Source organism: Notechis scutatus, chromosome 4, assembly GCF_049901735.1.
Source record: "Notechis scutatus isolate UNSWTSFEM ecotype Mainland chromosome 4, rNotScu1.2, whole genome shotgun sequence".
Taxonomy (NCBI): domain Eukaryota; kingdom Metazoa; phylum Chordata; class Lepidosauria; order Squamata; family Elapidae; genus Notechis; species Notechis scutatus.
Genome location: NC_142012.1, coordinates 74,228,663 through 74,245,688, shown reverse-complemented (window position 1 = coordinate 74,245,688; position 17,026 = coordinate 74,228,663). Strand labels below are relative to the sequence as shown.

At 44.3% G+C, this 17,026-nt stretch overlaps 1 protein-coding gene across 1 annotated transcript; it reads right to left on the bottom strand.

The window, feature by feature from the left end:
* Positions 1-874: 874 nt before the first annotated feature.
* LOC113416354 (protein FAM13A-like) lies at positions 875-15,611 on the bottom strand. Its single transcript, XM_087963837.1, has 7 exons — positions 15,370-15,611; positions 12,696-12,855; positions 9,882-10,091; positions 8,883-9,066; positions 6,429-6,552; positions 3,882-4,036; positions 875-3,201 (listed from the first exon to the last, which is right to left on the bottom strand). The coding sequence occupies exons 1-7, from the start codon at positions 15,397-15,399 to the stop codon at positions 3,147-3,149; spliced, it is 918 nt and encodes a 305-aa protein (XP_087819963.1). The 5' UTR covers positions 15,400-15,611; the 3' UTR covers positions 875-3,146.
* Between the last annotated feature and the right edge of the window lie 1,415 nt (positions 15,612-17,026).

Here is a 17,026-nt window from a genome sequence, read left to right as displayed (position 1 = left end):
ACAGGGAGGAGGGAATTCAGCCCTGGTGCGTCTTTCTCCGGACTCTGCCTCCCTCTGTCCCTGACTTGTTACAGCCAAAGGAAGCACCACCTGCAACCCCAATTCTATGTGCAAAATTCAGACTTTCAAATCTTGCTCCAACCTGACTGATGGGACTGAATGTCTTCTACTGCACTGAAGGGACAGAAAGGAGCCTTTTTAACGGAGAAAGAGAGAGATTAACAGAGTTGGAAGAGACCTTGTAGATCACCTAGTCCAGTGGTCATCAACCAGTGGGCCGGGGATCACTGGTGGTCCATGAGAAAATTTTGGTGGTCTGCAATTTTGGTGGTCACCCCCCCCCCAAAGCAATTAATCCAGACTGCGCAGGAACACAAGGCTGTGCTACCCACATGGCCTATGGGAACACAAGGCTTGCGTCGCTTGCATTGTGAACAACACAAGGTAGTGAGGGGAGGGGGGAAAGGGCAGAGGGGGGGGAACTTGCTCCACTCACCCCACATGCCTGGCCTGGCCACTGGGCTGCTTCTTTCCGCTTCTTTCTGCTTCTGCTTTTGGCTGCACACAAGGAAAGCAGCAAAAGTCTTTCTTTCTTTCCCTCAAACTCCATCAGAAATGAGTCTTTGGGACCCTGCAAGGCCTCCTGCTCCAAGAGGCTGTACCGGCGTGACAAGTCTTACAAAGACTGGTGGAATTTGGGGGAGAGAAAGAATGACTTCTGCTGCTTCTGGTGCTTTCCTTGCAAAGTCTCTCTCTCTCTCTCTCTCTTTCTCTCTCTCTCTCCCCCTGTGAATGGAGCTGGAGACGGTAACCTGCGATCCCAAATAAAGAATGATTGATCAATGGGCAAACGGGGTGGGGAATTTTCCTGCAGACTTTTGGGGGGATTTTCCCAGGGTCTCTGATCCACAGGATTTAAAATTATGAGTTTGGTGGTCCCTGAGGTCCAAACGGTTGGCAACCCCTGCTCTAGTCCAACCCCCACCACCACCACCTAAGCAGGAGACCCTACACCATTCCTGACAAATGGCTATCCGGTCTCTTCTTGCCTTTGATTACTCCCTGACCTCCACCTCAGTTTGTCAAATATTATCTTGGAATTTATTGCAGCTCCGCCATGACAGTTATGTGGGAAGCATTCCTCAGCTTAGAACAAGGGTGTCAAACTCAATTTCATTGAGGGTCGCATCAGGGTTGTATTTGACCTTGGGGGGCAGGGTGGTCAGGGGTGTGTGGCCAGAGGGCATGGCCAGCTCAACGTCACTCGTGTCAGGGGCGCCTGTGGTAACCAGAGCGCTCTGCCCATGAAAACGGGCTCCCAAACTCCAATTTCAGCTGCAACGGCTTCCTGCAATCCTCTGCCAGTGAAAATGGGTAGCCCTCCCAAGCTCCATTTTTGCTGGCAGAGGCACCGCAGGCCAGTCCTTCGCTGTTTTCACAGCGGACCCATGGGCCAGATCTAAGCACCCCACAGGCCGGATCCAGCCTCCAGGCCTTCAGTTTGACATGCCTGGCTTTGTAGATTCAGACTTTGAGGGAGAGGAGGAACAGCCGACAGGGAGTAGAGGTGTGGCTCTGTAGGTTGTGGAGGAGGCTGGGGAAGGGCAGAGGCCGGCTGGGCAGTCAGAGGAAGAACCAGGCCCATCCCCTCTGCATCCTAGGACACGCAGGGAGGAACAGAGAAGGAAACAACTTGGCTTACGAGAGAGGAAGCGGCCATGATCCTCCTCCTTGGTTGCAGCTGGGGAGACTAATATATAAGAGAGACGATTACAACAGACCAGATCTCCCTTCCTCTACTTTGCCACATTGGTTCATGTTGTCTAGCGTTGTCCACAATATTGTTACCTCAAGAATTGTCAGTCTTTGAGGTAGGCCAGGTCAAGACACAGAGGCCACAAACACTATGGGAACTCTGCTTCATTCCTAACAGACAGAGGTGGTATTCAGACGGTTCTGACCAGTTCTGGAGAGCCAATAGTGGAAATTTTGAGTCGCTTGGAGAACCGGCAAATCCCACTTCTGACTGGCTCCGCCCCATCTATTCTCTGCCTCCCGAGTCCCAGCTGATTGGCTGGGTCTTCTTTTGTTGCCCTGTACAGGAGAACGGAGCTGGAAAGCAGGTTAGTGGGGTGGGGAGGGAATGGGGATTTTGCAGTAAACTTCCCTTGCCACGTCACCAAGCAATGCCCACAAAGCCACGCCCACAAAGCCACACCATGCCCACCAAGCCATGCCCACAGAACCAGTAATAAAAAAAATTGAATCCCATCACTGCTAATAGAGTATAAAAGCCTGGCAGAGTCTTTTTTTCCCTCTTTTATGCCAAAGAGAGTGAAGATTGGGCAGTCTTGGCTTTCCTTCTCAAGTATTTCCAGGGCTAGGCTAGTGTTTACCTAACAATATTTATAGTTTTGCAGTGATAATTCAGTGCCAGAAAAATAAACACAGATGGCTGATGCTTCATTTAACATCTTTATAAACATAACTATATTTACAATACCAGTTGTAGATTTCTCCAACATGGAGCAAACTCAAACAGAAACATGTTGCAAGTTCAGAGCAGAGCTCCAGCCTTCAGCAAGCAAGCAAGTTAGTTTCATCTTCAATAGATCAGCAGGCAAGCAAGAGGAGAGAAGCAGTTTCATTTCAATAGACAGACTCAGAGATCAAGATAGCTGCAGAGTTGCAGAGATTAATATAGAGCCACGCCTAAGCTACTTTTAGTTTCAGTTTCCAGCCTAGGCTACTTCTAGTTTCGTTTTCCAAAAACAGTCCTCATTGGCTGACTTAGTTGCTATGCTTATTCATTAGCTGACCTTGTTACCATGCTCTATTCCAGTTCATGAATATATTCTGACAAACAATTGTTGAATTTCTTCTTCAAAACCAAAATTGACCCAAACGGAAGCGAGTGGGGACGCCTCAGCATAAGGCTGCCATTGTGGCATTCGTCCCCTCCCCTGTCCAACTCTTGTCATGTCTCGTCTTGATCTTTGGCAGCATATTGTGGGTTGTAAAGCTGAGGTTAAAAGACTTTTCATGGCATGGCTTTCACCTCAAGGAAAAGGAACTCTGGGCCTCAATCACAACTAAAACAGTAGCTCAGAGAGCTGGAGGGAGAAAATCTACCCTCTGCTCATCATTCAGCTAGACAGCTTTAATAGGTCCCCTTCATATTTTCTGAAGAACTCTGAGCAGCTGGGTGGGAAAACAAAAAGAACCTTAAGGGGCAAAGAATTGCAGAATTGCAGTTCTTGAAGGGGGTATTTATAGAGCGTCTTCTCAACTTGTCCAGTAAAACTGTGATAAGTTTTTAAGCGATTTGTTTTTGTGGTTGGGAGGCTGCAGAGGAAAGGATAGAATTTGTTTTGGATGTTTTCGTTGCTTCCAAATTTGGCCTCATGAAGATGAAAAGGGCAGTAGCTGTCTAAAAAAAACCCAGCCTATTTGGCAAAACATAAAAAATAAGAGTTGTAGAATAAATAAAAACAGGGAGGAATGAAACCTGATAGTAAGAATTCCTGTCCAAAAAGGAGGAGGGAGTCGTATTACCAATGTAGGTTTTTTATTTGTTTGTTTAATTTCCAGTGCTATCAAAAATAGATTTGTTCCATGTTCTAACACTTCAAATGGAAAGGATACATTAGATAGTTTGTCTTCTGTTTTCAAAATGTTACCTCCAAACAGCAGACATTTATAGCCAAATGCCCAGTTGAACTCTGCACAGCGTGCACTGTCTTTGCATGGCTTGCACAGTATTGTTTGAAAGCAACTGTTTTCGGGTAGTATAAATCAGAACGAAGGGTGCTTGACTGGAAAACTGATAAATTTGCCCCAGAAAAGGATTAATGCTTTGCAAATCACAAACTCAGACTGACCCTGTTTTCCCGGAGCTGTGAGCCGAAAGATTAAAAACACAACATTGCCACCACATGGATGGAAGGTGCCAGACAGCTCTGGGGATCCTTTGAGGAGGTTCATTTTTTTCTGTCTGTTGTGTGAGCTCTTGAGGTGCTGAGGCAGGATGGAAAATCTGTGGAGAAGCAACAAGGGTCTAAAAAGAAAAAAGAAAAAGGTGTAGGATGAAGGAAAGTAGAGACCATTTTCAAAAGAAACGTGTAATTATTGAGCTGGAATATCACATGTGGTCAGAGAATCAGCTAAAACCTCTGTGCCTCTATTCTAGCATGCTGCTTTGTATCTATGGGGATTGTCAGTCATCCTGGTCAGTGGTCACCAACCAGTGGGCCAGGGACCACTGGTGGTCCACGAGAAAATTTTGGGGGTCCGCAGAGAAATGTCACCCCCAAAGCACCCCCCAAAGCAATTAATCCAGGCTGCGTGGGAACACAAGGCGTACCGCCCACATGGCCCACAGGAACACAAGGCTTGCGTTGCTTGCATTGCGAACAACACGAGGTAGTGAAGGGAGGGGGGAAAGGGAGGAGGGGGGGAACTTGCCCCACTCGCCCCATGCACCTGGCCTGGCCACCGGGCAGCTTCTTTCCGCTTCTTTCTTCTTCTGCTTTTGGCTGCACGCAAGGAAAGCAGCAAAAGTCTTTCTTTCTCTCCCCCAAACTCCGCCAAAAATGAGTCTTTGGGATCCTGCAAGTCCTCCTGCTCCAAGAGGCTGCGCTGGCAAAGACTCATTTCTGGCGGAGGTTGAGGGAGAGAAAGAAAGACTTCTGCAGCTTCTGCTGCTTTCCTTGCATGAAGCCAAAAGTCTCTCTCTCTCTCTCCCGCTGAGAACGGAGCTGGAGACGGTATCCTGTGATCCCAAATAAAGAATGATTGGTAGGAAAATGGGGCAGGGAATTTTCCTGCAGACTTTTTTGGGGATTTTCCCAGGGTCTCTGGTCCACAGGATTTAAAATTATGAGTTTGGTGGTCCTGAGGTCCAAAAGGTTGGCGACCCCAGTCCAGGTCACAATTATCCCACAGGTGCTTTTTCAAGAGGTAACTGGACTTTCTTTGAAGACCTTTTGTTCCTCATCCAAGAAGCTTTTTAGGTTCTGAACTAAAGAACTGAAGAAGCTTCTTGGATGAAAAGCAAAACATCTTCAAGGAAAAAGAAAGTCAGTCCAGTTGCCTCTTGAAAAAGCTCCTGTGGGACATGTCACTTTGTAGATGGCTGTCCAATGAGTTGCTGTACAGCTCCTTGCTCGGGGACTCAATGTCTCAGCGGACAGCTGGGTGGCAAAGGTCGGGCAGATTAGAAACCCATGGATTTCCTCTATCTTTAATTCCCTAGATCTGAATGACAGTTTAACCAGCAGTTCAACATATGGTCAATTTTTCCAGGTCAAGGGGCAGACACGGAGAGCAAGCTACGCACAGGAAACCAGATTAAAAAGCAAGATTGGAATATTCCTCAGCAGTTTTCACACTGCTGTCCCTCTGAACAAATTAGCTTTTCAATCAATAATGATTCTATAATTGCAATATAATGAACTTCATTCTACTCTTGAATCAGATTCATTACAGACATTAGCATGCTTGATTTAATAGTGGGTGAATTGACTAAATCTCCATTGCCCTGAAGCAATGTATTTGTTACATTCAATTTAAGCAACCTTTTAGAAATAATATTAATTAAATAAAATAAAATCCTAAATGCAGGGTTTGGGAATAGTTGTTATCTCTCTTGGGGATGGTAGAGATCCCTTTATAAATTGGTACCGATATGAAAATAGATCAACTCAAGGCCGAAATTTTTCTATTGGGAATGATAAAAGGTGAGTACGCAAAAGAAATGAAATACCTAATTCTACACATAATCACTGCAGCAAGAATAGCTTTTGCACAGGGCTGGAAGGGTGATCAGAGACCAACAAACAATCAGATAATCCAGAAGGTCTACATCTGTGCTGAAATGGACATACCCAAAAACTAAGAGACAAGGCAGACTTAAAATATTGTACAGTTTGGGAAAACTGGTACAATTGGATTAAGGATAAAAACCAGTGAATAAATAGATAAGGAAATAAAAAGATAAAGGGGTTAGATTAAGAGTAAAAATCAACCCTCCATTTTGCCTTTATTCACTGTGCTCATTACTGCCATGGGCGACTGTGCAGTCCAGGGAGATATTAAGCTACAGTAGATGAAGGGAGATCCATGGTCATATCTTGAACTGGTCCAACAGTGGGTGCTTCAACACTGGAAGCTTTCAAGAGACTGTACAACCTTGTCTGAAATAGTGTAGGGCAGGGGTGTCCAACCTTGGCAACTTTAAGACTTGTGGACTTCAACTCACAGAATTCCTCAGCCAGCTGGCTGAGGAATTCTGGGAGTTGAAGTCCACAAGTCTTAAAGTTGCCACGGTTGGACACCCCTGGTGTAGGGTCTCCTGCTTGAGCGGGAAATTGGGCTAGAACATCTCCCAGGTCCCTTCTGTTATTTTGGTCTTCCTGAGAGGCTCTTACCTGGGCCTGCTCTTCCGTTGGGGAGACATGGTGGTTGGAGCTCTGGAGAAAGAGGTCCTTGTGGTGCTGAAGCATATGCAGAAGCATGGCATAGCAAAGGGTTTGCTTTTCATATGCCAAAGGGCTGCAAGGAATGATAGAAAATACACAAAATGGTACTTATAGTAGCAGTAAGGAGGATAGAATGCCGTAAGTTTAATGTTTCCCAAACTCAGTTTTGCTCAAAAGTTTGAAGATGCTCTGTGCAAATGCTCAGCCCTGGCCTCCATTGCTTTATACCTAACATGACTAAATGGGCTCATTTTCTTGAATGGAAAAACCCCAATGATGATAGGGAAAGAAATGAATGATTTTGCTAACAATCACTTTCCATTTAATAGCAGTAGCGCTTATACTTATGTTGTGGCTTGGAGGTTTGAGCCTGCTTTGTCAGAGGACGAAGACTTGGATGGTGAGGAAGGGGAGGATTTGGCTCTGAGGTTTGAGCCTGATTTGTTAGAGGATTTGGAATTGCCTCCCTCCCCAGGACTTTCCCCCTCGGCAGGACCTTCCTCCCTGATTGTGCCTCAGGTGTCGGCAGATAATCAGGAGAGCGTATCAGAGCCTCTGACTGAGGATGAAGCTGAGCAATGCTGGCTTGATGCGAGGCAACGGCATAAGCAAAAGTGTAAGTTGCAACATAGAAAGAAAGGATGAATCAGAGACTGAGATGAGGGACTGACACGCCCCACAGGGATTAAAAGTGGGTGTGCTCGCTCTGAGAACTTGTTCGGGACAACGTTTTATTTAGTGAGAGAAGCTTCAGAATTATCCTGTGTGTGGCGACAGCTTGTGATTTACCGTATTTATCGGCGTATAACACGCACTGGCGTATAACACGCATCTTCATTTTAAGGGGGAAATTTCAGGAAAAAAAATTTAAAAAAATTCTGCCTGCCTGCCTTAGTTTCTGGTTGTTTGGGAGCAGCTTCGGCTGAGAATAATAACTATTCGCCTCTTTTACTCAGCCGAAGCTGTTCCGATTCAACCATTAACGAAGGCAGGCAGGCAGGCAGAACGGAGCACTGCGGGCGGGCGGGCGGGCGGACGGGGTGGGGGTGGGGGAGAGGCGACAGGAAAAGCCCCCCGCTTCTTTGAAGCAGTTTCTTCCTGTGCTGGTGGAGGAGCGAGAGAGCAACTGAGAGAGCTGACCCAGAGAGGACAGGCTTCGGTTGCTTCCTCCCTCCCCTTCTTTCATTTGTGTCCTTGATCCCCGATCCCAGCAGCATTCACCGAAGGCTTCTTAACATTATATCGGCGTATAACACGCATACATCATTTGCCCCCTATTTTCAGGGGGAAAAAGTGCGTGTTATACGCCGATAAATACGGTATGTTCCTGCTTCCTTATCAGACTTGGCAGACAGCTTGCATGAGACTGCCAAGAATGTTCTCGGCTTAAGGAATTTTAACCCTGTAACTACCGGACTTGCCTGCTTTTTTGTGTTTCAGTTGGAAATTTGGACTTATTACTTTGTTCAGGTGAGACATAACATACTTATATATCACTTTACAGCACTCTCTGGGCGGTTTACAATGTATACATTATTTGCACATTTGCCCCCCAACACACTGAGTCCCCCTTTTATCGACTTTGGAAGGAGGGAAGGCTGAGTCAACCTCAAGCCCTATCAGGATCGAACTCCAGACTGTGTGCAAGAGTTCACCTGCAATGTTGCCTTCTAGCCACTCTGCCACCATGGCTCCTTTTGATCCTGACAATAAGAAATTAGGATAGTTGGCTTTTTTATTGATTCTTGAGAGTTATTATGATTAGAGAAAATACAAAGAATCTACTGTATGTTGTGGGAGATGCAATTTTAAGGGAACCAACTTTTTCGCAATGAAAAGGAGGACACAAATAAATTGAAGAAAAAAAACAAAGCCACTTGCATGCGCTGCACTCTCTCAAAACAATTCTCCTGTGGTGGAGCGCATGCGTCTCATAATCGCGTCTCGCCGCACTGTACCGAGCCTTGACGAATCGTCATGTCAAATACAAATATGTCACATCACACACAACGGATCGGATCGGCATCGATCAAATACGGAGATTTACAAATTAGTCTTCAAATATCAAAAAGGAGGACATGTAGGAGGACACTTTTCAAAGGAGGACAGAACTTACAAAAGGAGGACTGTCCTCCCTAAAAGAAGGACGGTTGCTCACCTTAGCAATTTAGAACGTAAAATGATGCCATACTTTGTTGTTATCTGAGGTTCATCTTCAGAGGCCCATTTAAATTCCAGAGCCAAACATTAAATGATCTCTTGGTCTAATCAAGTGATCCTGTAATACCCCCCCACCCCCAGTCTCCTTCAGGAAGGATAATTAGATGATTAGACTATTCAAGGTGAATTAGATGGCAACTCAGGAGGAGTTAGCACCATGGAGATATCGAAAGAACTTCTTACCGGAATAACGTGGGGCTGAAAACAATGGCCAGGTTTTCCAAGGTCATTTGATTCACATCACTGTTTGCAGCCACCTTGGTGAGAAATCTAATGAGGAAGCAAGCGAGGTGACTGTGGGCTTCCGGAAGGCTACTTAATAGCTGTTTTAGACATCTTGTTTGTTCTGTGGTGCAGTTTTTATTCGCTGTGAAAGATGGGACAGTAATGATTAACAGAGAAAGATTAACATCAGTTAGAATTTGTTCAGTGTTTCATAAGTGTTGACTCTAAGGGCATGTGCTCGAAGCCTTTGCTGAATTGGGCTTTCCCCCGAGGATGGCAGCTGGCACGAGGGGCTCCTGAAAGCATTGGACACAGAGGAAAGGAGGGAGATTTCGTTCTATGCAGATGCCTTTAGAGAGAGGATTAGGGGGGAATTGGCAACCAAGGTCCATGTTTAGAGAGAGCACTGCTGGTCTTTTAGATGATGCAAGGCTAAAGGAAATGAACAAGGTTTTTTTTAAAAAAAAGACAATTTAGGACAACACATAATCAAGGGAAGATGGATTCCATACTGGAATTTAAGTAAATGTGATATGCCTGTAACAATAAGCTAGCATGCAGAAATGGGCATGAGTTTAGATTCTTGTTTGTGGCCCAGAAAAATATTTTTGTTATGAAGTTATTATTACATGGGATTTCCAAATAGAAACTGTAGCCTTGGTTCATAAAACACCAGATTTAACGTAGTTGAAATTTAAGGAGGAGGAGGAGGAGGAGGAGGAGAACTGTGAAGCCCTGGGTGTTCTCTGAGCTTGGGGATTTTCTTGCAGATGTTTCATTACCCAACTAGGTAACATCATCAGGGATAGAAGGGAGAGGGGCTTGCCAGGAGGAAGGAGGAGGAGGAGGAGGGAGGAGGAGGAGGAGGAGGAGGAGGAGGAGGAGGAGGAGGAGGAGGAGACATCATACTTTCTTGCATCAAATAAAAATAAGAAGGCTCTTATGTACTTGCTGTACCTTCAAAAACGGCCCAAATGTCAGTGCACAGATCTTCCGGGAAAACAGCAGTTGGAAGCTGATTCAGGAATAGTTTAAGGAGGCTGGCAACAGTGTTGATATCTCCTTCCTTAACAAGATCAACTTCTTCTCCTTGATCATACTTTAATCTAAGTGCCCTGATTTTGGCTGCTGATCCACTGATCCGAAAGAGGCCCGTGTGATTTAGCCCTAGGAGAACATGTAACATCCTGAATGTATATTATTAGTAGCTAATACATCCTCCAAGGGGATCCATGAACAAATAGAAGAGAGGAGTGGATTTGGAGGAACCCCAAGATTCATAAAATTATAACAAATCTAATTATACCAGCTTGATAACTGTACTTCGCTACGAAACTATGTGGTCGGGCTTAGTTTTTGGGGGAGGAAAATAAAGGGGGGGGGAATTCTGCCTCTGCCTACCAGCATCCATCGGTATTCATCTGGCTAGCGTCCTATCAATGTGAGAGAGTTGAGGGCTGTTTGGAAACTGAAAGAGTATTTGCTATGTGAGCGAGAAGGAGACAGCAAGGAGCCTGGGCTTGGCATAGCTCAACTGTTCTGTACTAAAGCTGCTTGGTGCTGCGAAACTAAAACTGAAACTGAAACTCCTCTCCTCTGCTTGTGTTTTGCATTTGAATGAGATTTCTTTCCAGGTGGAGAGGGGGAGTAGAACTCCTTAGCATCAGAGCGTGTTAATAAATAATATAGGAAATACTAATGCTCTGATGGTCATTTAGAGAAATCCTTTCTTAGTGAGCCCCTAGAAGCCAAATTTCAAGTTTGTAGGCTTTACGGTTCTGGAGATTTTGTGATGATGCATGAGTGGTATTTTGCTTTTATATAGAGAGATTAAGGGAAGAAAGGACACTGCCTAATTCTGATTTTTTTAAAAGGAAGGATGTTCTTTAAAAACATTCCCTTCTACACATTTCTTACGAGACAGCAAAATGCAATACAGTGTTGCTTTCTTCTTCTTCCTCCTAGATAACACTGTGATCAAATCAAAACTAAATATAGTAGTTAATGGTATTTGGGCACTGTGTTTTTCTTTGCAAACCAAAACCAAATTGTATTCAGCCTCCATTTCAGGTGAAGATACCTAAGATTACCTGGCTGGAGGCATTATGTAAATTATCAGGGCCACAGAAGAAAAACCTCCTAGAGCAACTTTAAGCCTGGAGGACTTCAACTCCCGGAATTCCCAGCCAGCTGGCTGGGGAATTCCAGGTGTTGAAGTCCACAAGTCTTAAAGTTGCCAAGGTTGGAGACCCCTGTTCTAGAGCACCTACTTTTATTCATTTTTCATGTTGCAAAGAAGAAGGGGGGAAAAAACCCACAGTATCTGATGCAAAGCAGATCTTTCCCCTGGAATATTATTACAAAAACCAGCTAATCAGTCCCAAACTGGCAAGCTCACTGAAAGTGTGAGCCCAACTCAAAATACAATGCATAATAGATTTGCATATAATCTACTTCCAGATCACAAGACTTTTTTTCCTCCAGATGAAGCTGTTTCCTTTTTTTTTTTTTAATCCTTGATCTGTTGGTTCTTACTGGAGTGATGCAAAAGCAATGAATCAAGGTGACACTGGAGATTAGAGCCAAGGTCCTTGTCATGATCAGTTGGGTGGCAACTTCAGCAAATGCATCATCATTCAAAGGGGAATCTACTGTGTCTCCAGAATGGTTGGGGAAATGCCAACCAGCCTGAATTTACTTCGTCTGACTAATAGGATTGTCTATACAGTTAAAGGAAAAATCTACCAGCCGTGGTGGTGCAATGGTTAGAATACAGTATTGCAGGCTAATTCTGCTCACTGCCAGCAGTTCAATCCTGACCGGCTCAGGGTTAACGCAGCCTTCCATCCTTCCAAGGTCAGTAAAATGAAGACCCAGATTGTTGGGGGGCCAAAGGCTGACTTTGTAAACTGCTTAGAGAGGCCTGTAAAGCACTGTGAAGTGATCGATAAGTCTCAGTGCTATTCTTATTGCCATGCAACCTGCCCCGTGCTTCTAAAACTGGACTGAATTCAGCTGCCACCTTATGCTGCTGGTGCTTCTCTGTTATGTTGTGACAGACTGCCATAAACTGTAGGGAGGGGGAATGAAGGGGTGGGATGCTTGGGGAAATGAAAGTAAGTGCAGTATCTATTCAAGATGCTGCTTCAAGGTCATCCAGGTGGAAAAAGGAGGGAGCTACATATCTAAGTACACTTGGACTGACCATTATGAAAACATGTTGCCTCAACCTCAGCTATATGGAGGTGGGCAGGGAGAGACAGCTAATGGAGGGAAGGTTGATTTAGGGATTTGGGCATGTGATTCTCAGTTCTGGCTTTGCATTGCTGCAATAGACTTGACTTTGTAATAAAACTATACTTTTCTCAACCAGTGGAGCCAAGGATGGTTTCCATTTAGAGGTTTACATTGTGGCAGGTCTGACGCTGATGCCTCCAGGTTTTTATAGGAGGAAGTAGGTTTCTTGTCTATCCAGAAATGCCCCTGAGATGACAACTTCCAGATGATAATAATCCACATTTGATTGTTAGAGTAGATCCTTGAATTTGTTGATTCTGTTGGATATGGGATCTGGATAGAGTTGGGGTTTACCTGACAACTCAGAACTGTCTATGGACAGTCATTGCAGAAGAAAAGATGTCCAGAGCCACGTTTCATCAATGATATTGAATGGACATCATCACCAGCAATATTAATCCCCAAAGTACATGCCTTTACCTGACCAAGTGAAAGGAAGAAAATGATCACAGCCAAGTGTAATCACGAACTTACCAAACTCTTCTAAATATTCCACTGTATGTTGGACAACTAGAGGAACAGGCTGTTGTGTTGTATCCTTGATGACGATATCAAGGGGAGAACCAAAGATTGTTTGAGGCTCTGGTCCAACTTTGTTTTCACCGTGCTTCACTTTTACAGATGACAATGATTGCTGCCAAGAGACATAATTGCGTCAGTTGCTCTTGCACCATAAATTTTCAAAATTTATATAATGTCAATGTTATAACAACAGGGTTATGGAACTGAGTTTGTGAGCCTTGAAAATTGTTGGCCATGGATTGATATAGTGCGCAACATTAACCGAAAGTAATTGAAGGGGGTGGGGACATTTGTTGGTTCCACTAACTTGAGAAAAGATGTTATGTGCCTTGCAACCTAACCTTCCTCCAGTCAATTAATATTTTAAATTAAATAACCTTCTTACAGCGTAAGAAGTTTCAAGTTTTACTGCACTTATTCCTGCACCCCATCCTTGGTGTAAAATGCAGATAATTACTTATTATTTTATAATTACTTATTCCCTTACACTGATCTGCCTTCTTGCTTGATTTGTATACATACAATTTAGGACTGTGGACCACATGCAAGCCTGTTGTTAATTATAACAGAAAAGCCTTATACTTCATCAAGCATGCATGTCGGGTGGGATTAAATCAGTCTTTCCTAAGTGTTTCTTGAAAAATAAGATAAATTACACGCCTACAGGATGACTACAATTGACTAAACAGAGATCCCAAATAAAAGATCTGCCATTGTTTGCTGATGCCAGTTTAGTTGTTTCATAGTTTGTTGCTTAGTTTATTCGTCATCCATGTTTCCAAAACTGCCCAGTTTCTTGACACCTCTTTCCCACTCACCCCCTTTGCAGGGCAACACAATATTTGCCTTGCTCCAGTGACAGTTATTTCACTAAGCCTCCAGGGTTTGGATTCTGAAGGCCCCCACTCAAAATAACAGAAACTTATTGTGCAGACCATCCATTAATACTTTAAGGGTTAGTGAGAAAGTCAGGGTACCGTACATCTGGTAACATCAGAATAATGGAAGGGATCTCTATATCATTTCAAGCAAGTGGCTTTCCAGTGTCTTCTTTAAAAAAAAAAAAACAGGGATGAAGCCCCTACAACTTCTGAAAGGAAGCTGCTCCACTGGTCAATTGTCCTCACGGTTTGGAAGTTTCTCCTTCATTCCAGGTTGAGGTTTTTAAGAACAGACTGGACAGCCATATGTCTGGAATGGCATAGAGGCTCCTGCCTCAGAAGGGGTTGGACTAGAACGGCGTGCATAAGCGCACTATCGTGCCTACCCTCCCTCTCCTATTGTCCCCAATTATTAGTTCCTATTCCGTGTATTTATTCTTATGTTTATTCTTATTTCTATTATATTGTAAGCGTTTGCACCAAGACAAATCCCTTGTGTGCCCAATCACACTTGGCCAATAAAGAATTCTAACTGACAAAATAAAATTAGTAAATAAATAAAATAAAATAAACAAATAAATAGAAGATCCCCCTTCAACTCTGTTATTCTGAGGTCACCCGATGTATGGTATCTTAACTTTTTCACTAATCCTTAAAGAATTAATTGGTGGACTCTGGACAACACGTTTCTTTTAATTTGAGCGGATGTCGTCAGAATCTGTTTTTAAAACCCTGCCTTTTTGCAGAATGATTTTACGGGGCTCTCATTCATTTCAGACCCTGAATGTGGATTGAGTGAGAGTGACAGGTCAAAGTTCTCTGGAGAGTTTCCATGATTGAGGAGAAACTAGAACCTGATTGTCCCCATTCCTAGTCCAACACTTTGACCTCTCCTCCTTTTTTAACCTCTATAATTCTCTCTTGAGCACCAAGTTATAGAAATGAAAGCCAGTATATATGATTCCGTTATTACAGACATGATTCTGTGCTGGAGCCAATATTACCTTGATGAGCAATATTAAATTGAAGTGAATCCAAACATTTAATTCCATCTATTTAATTGTTTCTCAGGCTTGGAGAGCATCCTTCTGTGAACAGAAATTGCTTTTCTGCATGAAGCAGAACATCTGGACCCAGCCCAAGAGATCCTCCTCTAAAGGCTGGGATAGCGAAATAAAAAAAAAAAACTGGTATTCACATTCAAGGGACAATTCCAGGGTTTAAGGTCAAATCTCAGTTGAACATTCGTCATGTGAATTTCCAAGGAAGCCCAAGTAGAACAGACTGTACTGTAATGCAATATCTCTCAAATACTAAAAAAAAAAAAAAAAGTAAATGCAGCTGACATGTTCATCATGATTAACTTAAAGTTAGATTTTGATCATGGATAGGAGTTTGACTCTCTGACTGTAGTATGAAAAAAGGGATACAGATTATCATGATGCAGTAAGGTAGAGTAAACCTCGTTGCCTTTTAGTAATTATTTGAAATAAATCAAATCCAAATCAATAAGGCGTATTCCTAAAGTAAACCTTCTTAAAATCAACGCATGAAAGACAAAAGATTGACAAGAGGGGGAAAAAGGAAGAGAACATTTACAGATAGTATCCAAGCAGGACTGACAAAGACCAACCCTGGGTTTCCTTGAAATAGGCCAGTCATTTGCAGCAACCTTCTGCCCTTAACTACTCAGAAGGTGCTTTTGCAAGTCCTCAGTTAAGCCCAAGGAGTTACGTTCCACTTACGCAGAGGGAAATGGAGGCCCCTGTCCCCATGTTAGGTCTGGACCAGAAGTTCTCTCAGGAGAGAAGGCCCACAGGCCAACCATGGTGTTCCTCTGCCCGTCAGCAGCTCAGCGGGGCTGCGGCTTTGTAGAAATTCATCCTTCCAGGTAGGCTTGGCAGGTGTTAAAGTAAACAATCAAAGGCAGTCCTCAGCAGCACCAGTTTTCTGCTTAGGACACTCTCCGTAACTATTGAACCCTTGGACAGAAACTCCCTGGGATGTCCAAGCTAAGGAGGTTGCCATGGCATCCTGCATACACATACACACCAGGAAGCCATGACTTCCGGCATTTCTCTCTGGGCAGCAGCAGGCACTGACAGGATTAAGTGGAGTGGCAAACTGGAGAGCCCTGGTGCATAAGAAAGGCAGAAATGACTCCATTGTGGGGACCTTTCCAGAGTCTTCCTTCTGCGAAGAGGCAACCCAAGTTTTTAGATCTATAGTTTGTTAGGGAAAGGGAATAGTTGGGGTCAGAGGAAATCTTCTGGGGCCCAGGACCCAGAATTTGGGGAATGCCAAGTCATCAGGTGTATACAGTCCTTCGCAGGAAACAAAAAGTCAATATGGAGGCCATGATGGCATGATTTAACCTCTGCCAGTTCTTTGTGTGCGTTGTGTGGGCATCTTTGGAAATTGATGCTTTGTCTCTGGGCGATGGTAACATAACCACAGATCACACTTGGTTATCAGGCATTATGTGTGCATAAAGCAGAGGTCCCCAAACTTGGCAACTTTAAGACTTGTGAACTTCAACTCCCAGAATTCTCCAGACAGCACAGAATTCTGGGAGTTGAAGTCCACAAGTCTTAAAGTTGCCAAGTTTGGGGACTCCTGCCTTAAATCCCACCAGCCATGAGACTTGCAGTGAAGGTTCCAATATGAACCAGAAGACAGCAGAGGCATCAGAGGTTAACTCCCCCTTGCCTTAATCTCTCCCCTTTGTGTCATCATCAAGGCCACATTCCATCAGCGACAAAACTAGCCTGAAATTACACTCCTAACGTTGAAGTTTCTCCTCCACTTAAATCAGAGGTCTCCAAACTTGCAACTTTAAGACTTGTGGACTTCAACTCTCAGAATTCTCCAGCCAGCATAGCTGGGAGTTGAAGTCCACAAGTCTTAAAGTTGCCAAGGTTGGAGACTTCTGGCGTAAAGGAAGCATCTTCTGAGAGCAGAGCACTCATTGGGCAACAGGTGTTGATTGCACAGTGCTTGACAAAGGGAAGAGGAACCCCCCCTGCTGCCCACTCACCCTCACCTTCCTTCCTATCACGCAAACTGAAAACACCCCACATGCCAGTCCAGTGTCGGCTTCTGGCTTGTCCCATTCTCACAGTGACAGTCCAGGGAGCTGACTGCAGGCTGACACAGGAGCAAATTGATTGTTGTGTCTGAAGCCCAGCCAATTGCCTGTATAGCAATAGCAATAGCACTTAGACTTATATACCGCTTCACCGTGCTTTCCAGCCCTCTCTAAGCAGTTTTACAGAGTCAGCCTATGGCCTCCAACAATCTGGCTCCTCATTTTACCCACCTCCGAAGGATAGAAAGCTGAGTCAACGTTGAGCCTGGTGAGATTCCAACTGCCAAATTGCAGGCAGCTGGCAGGCAGCAGAA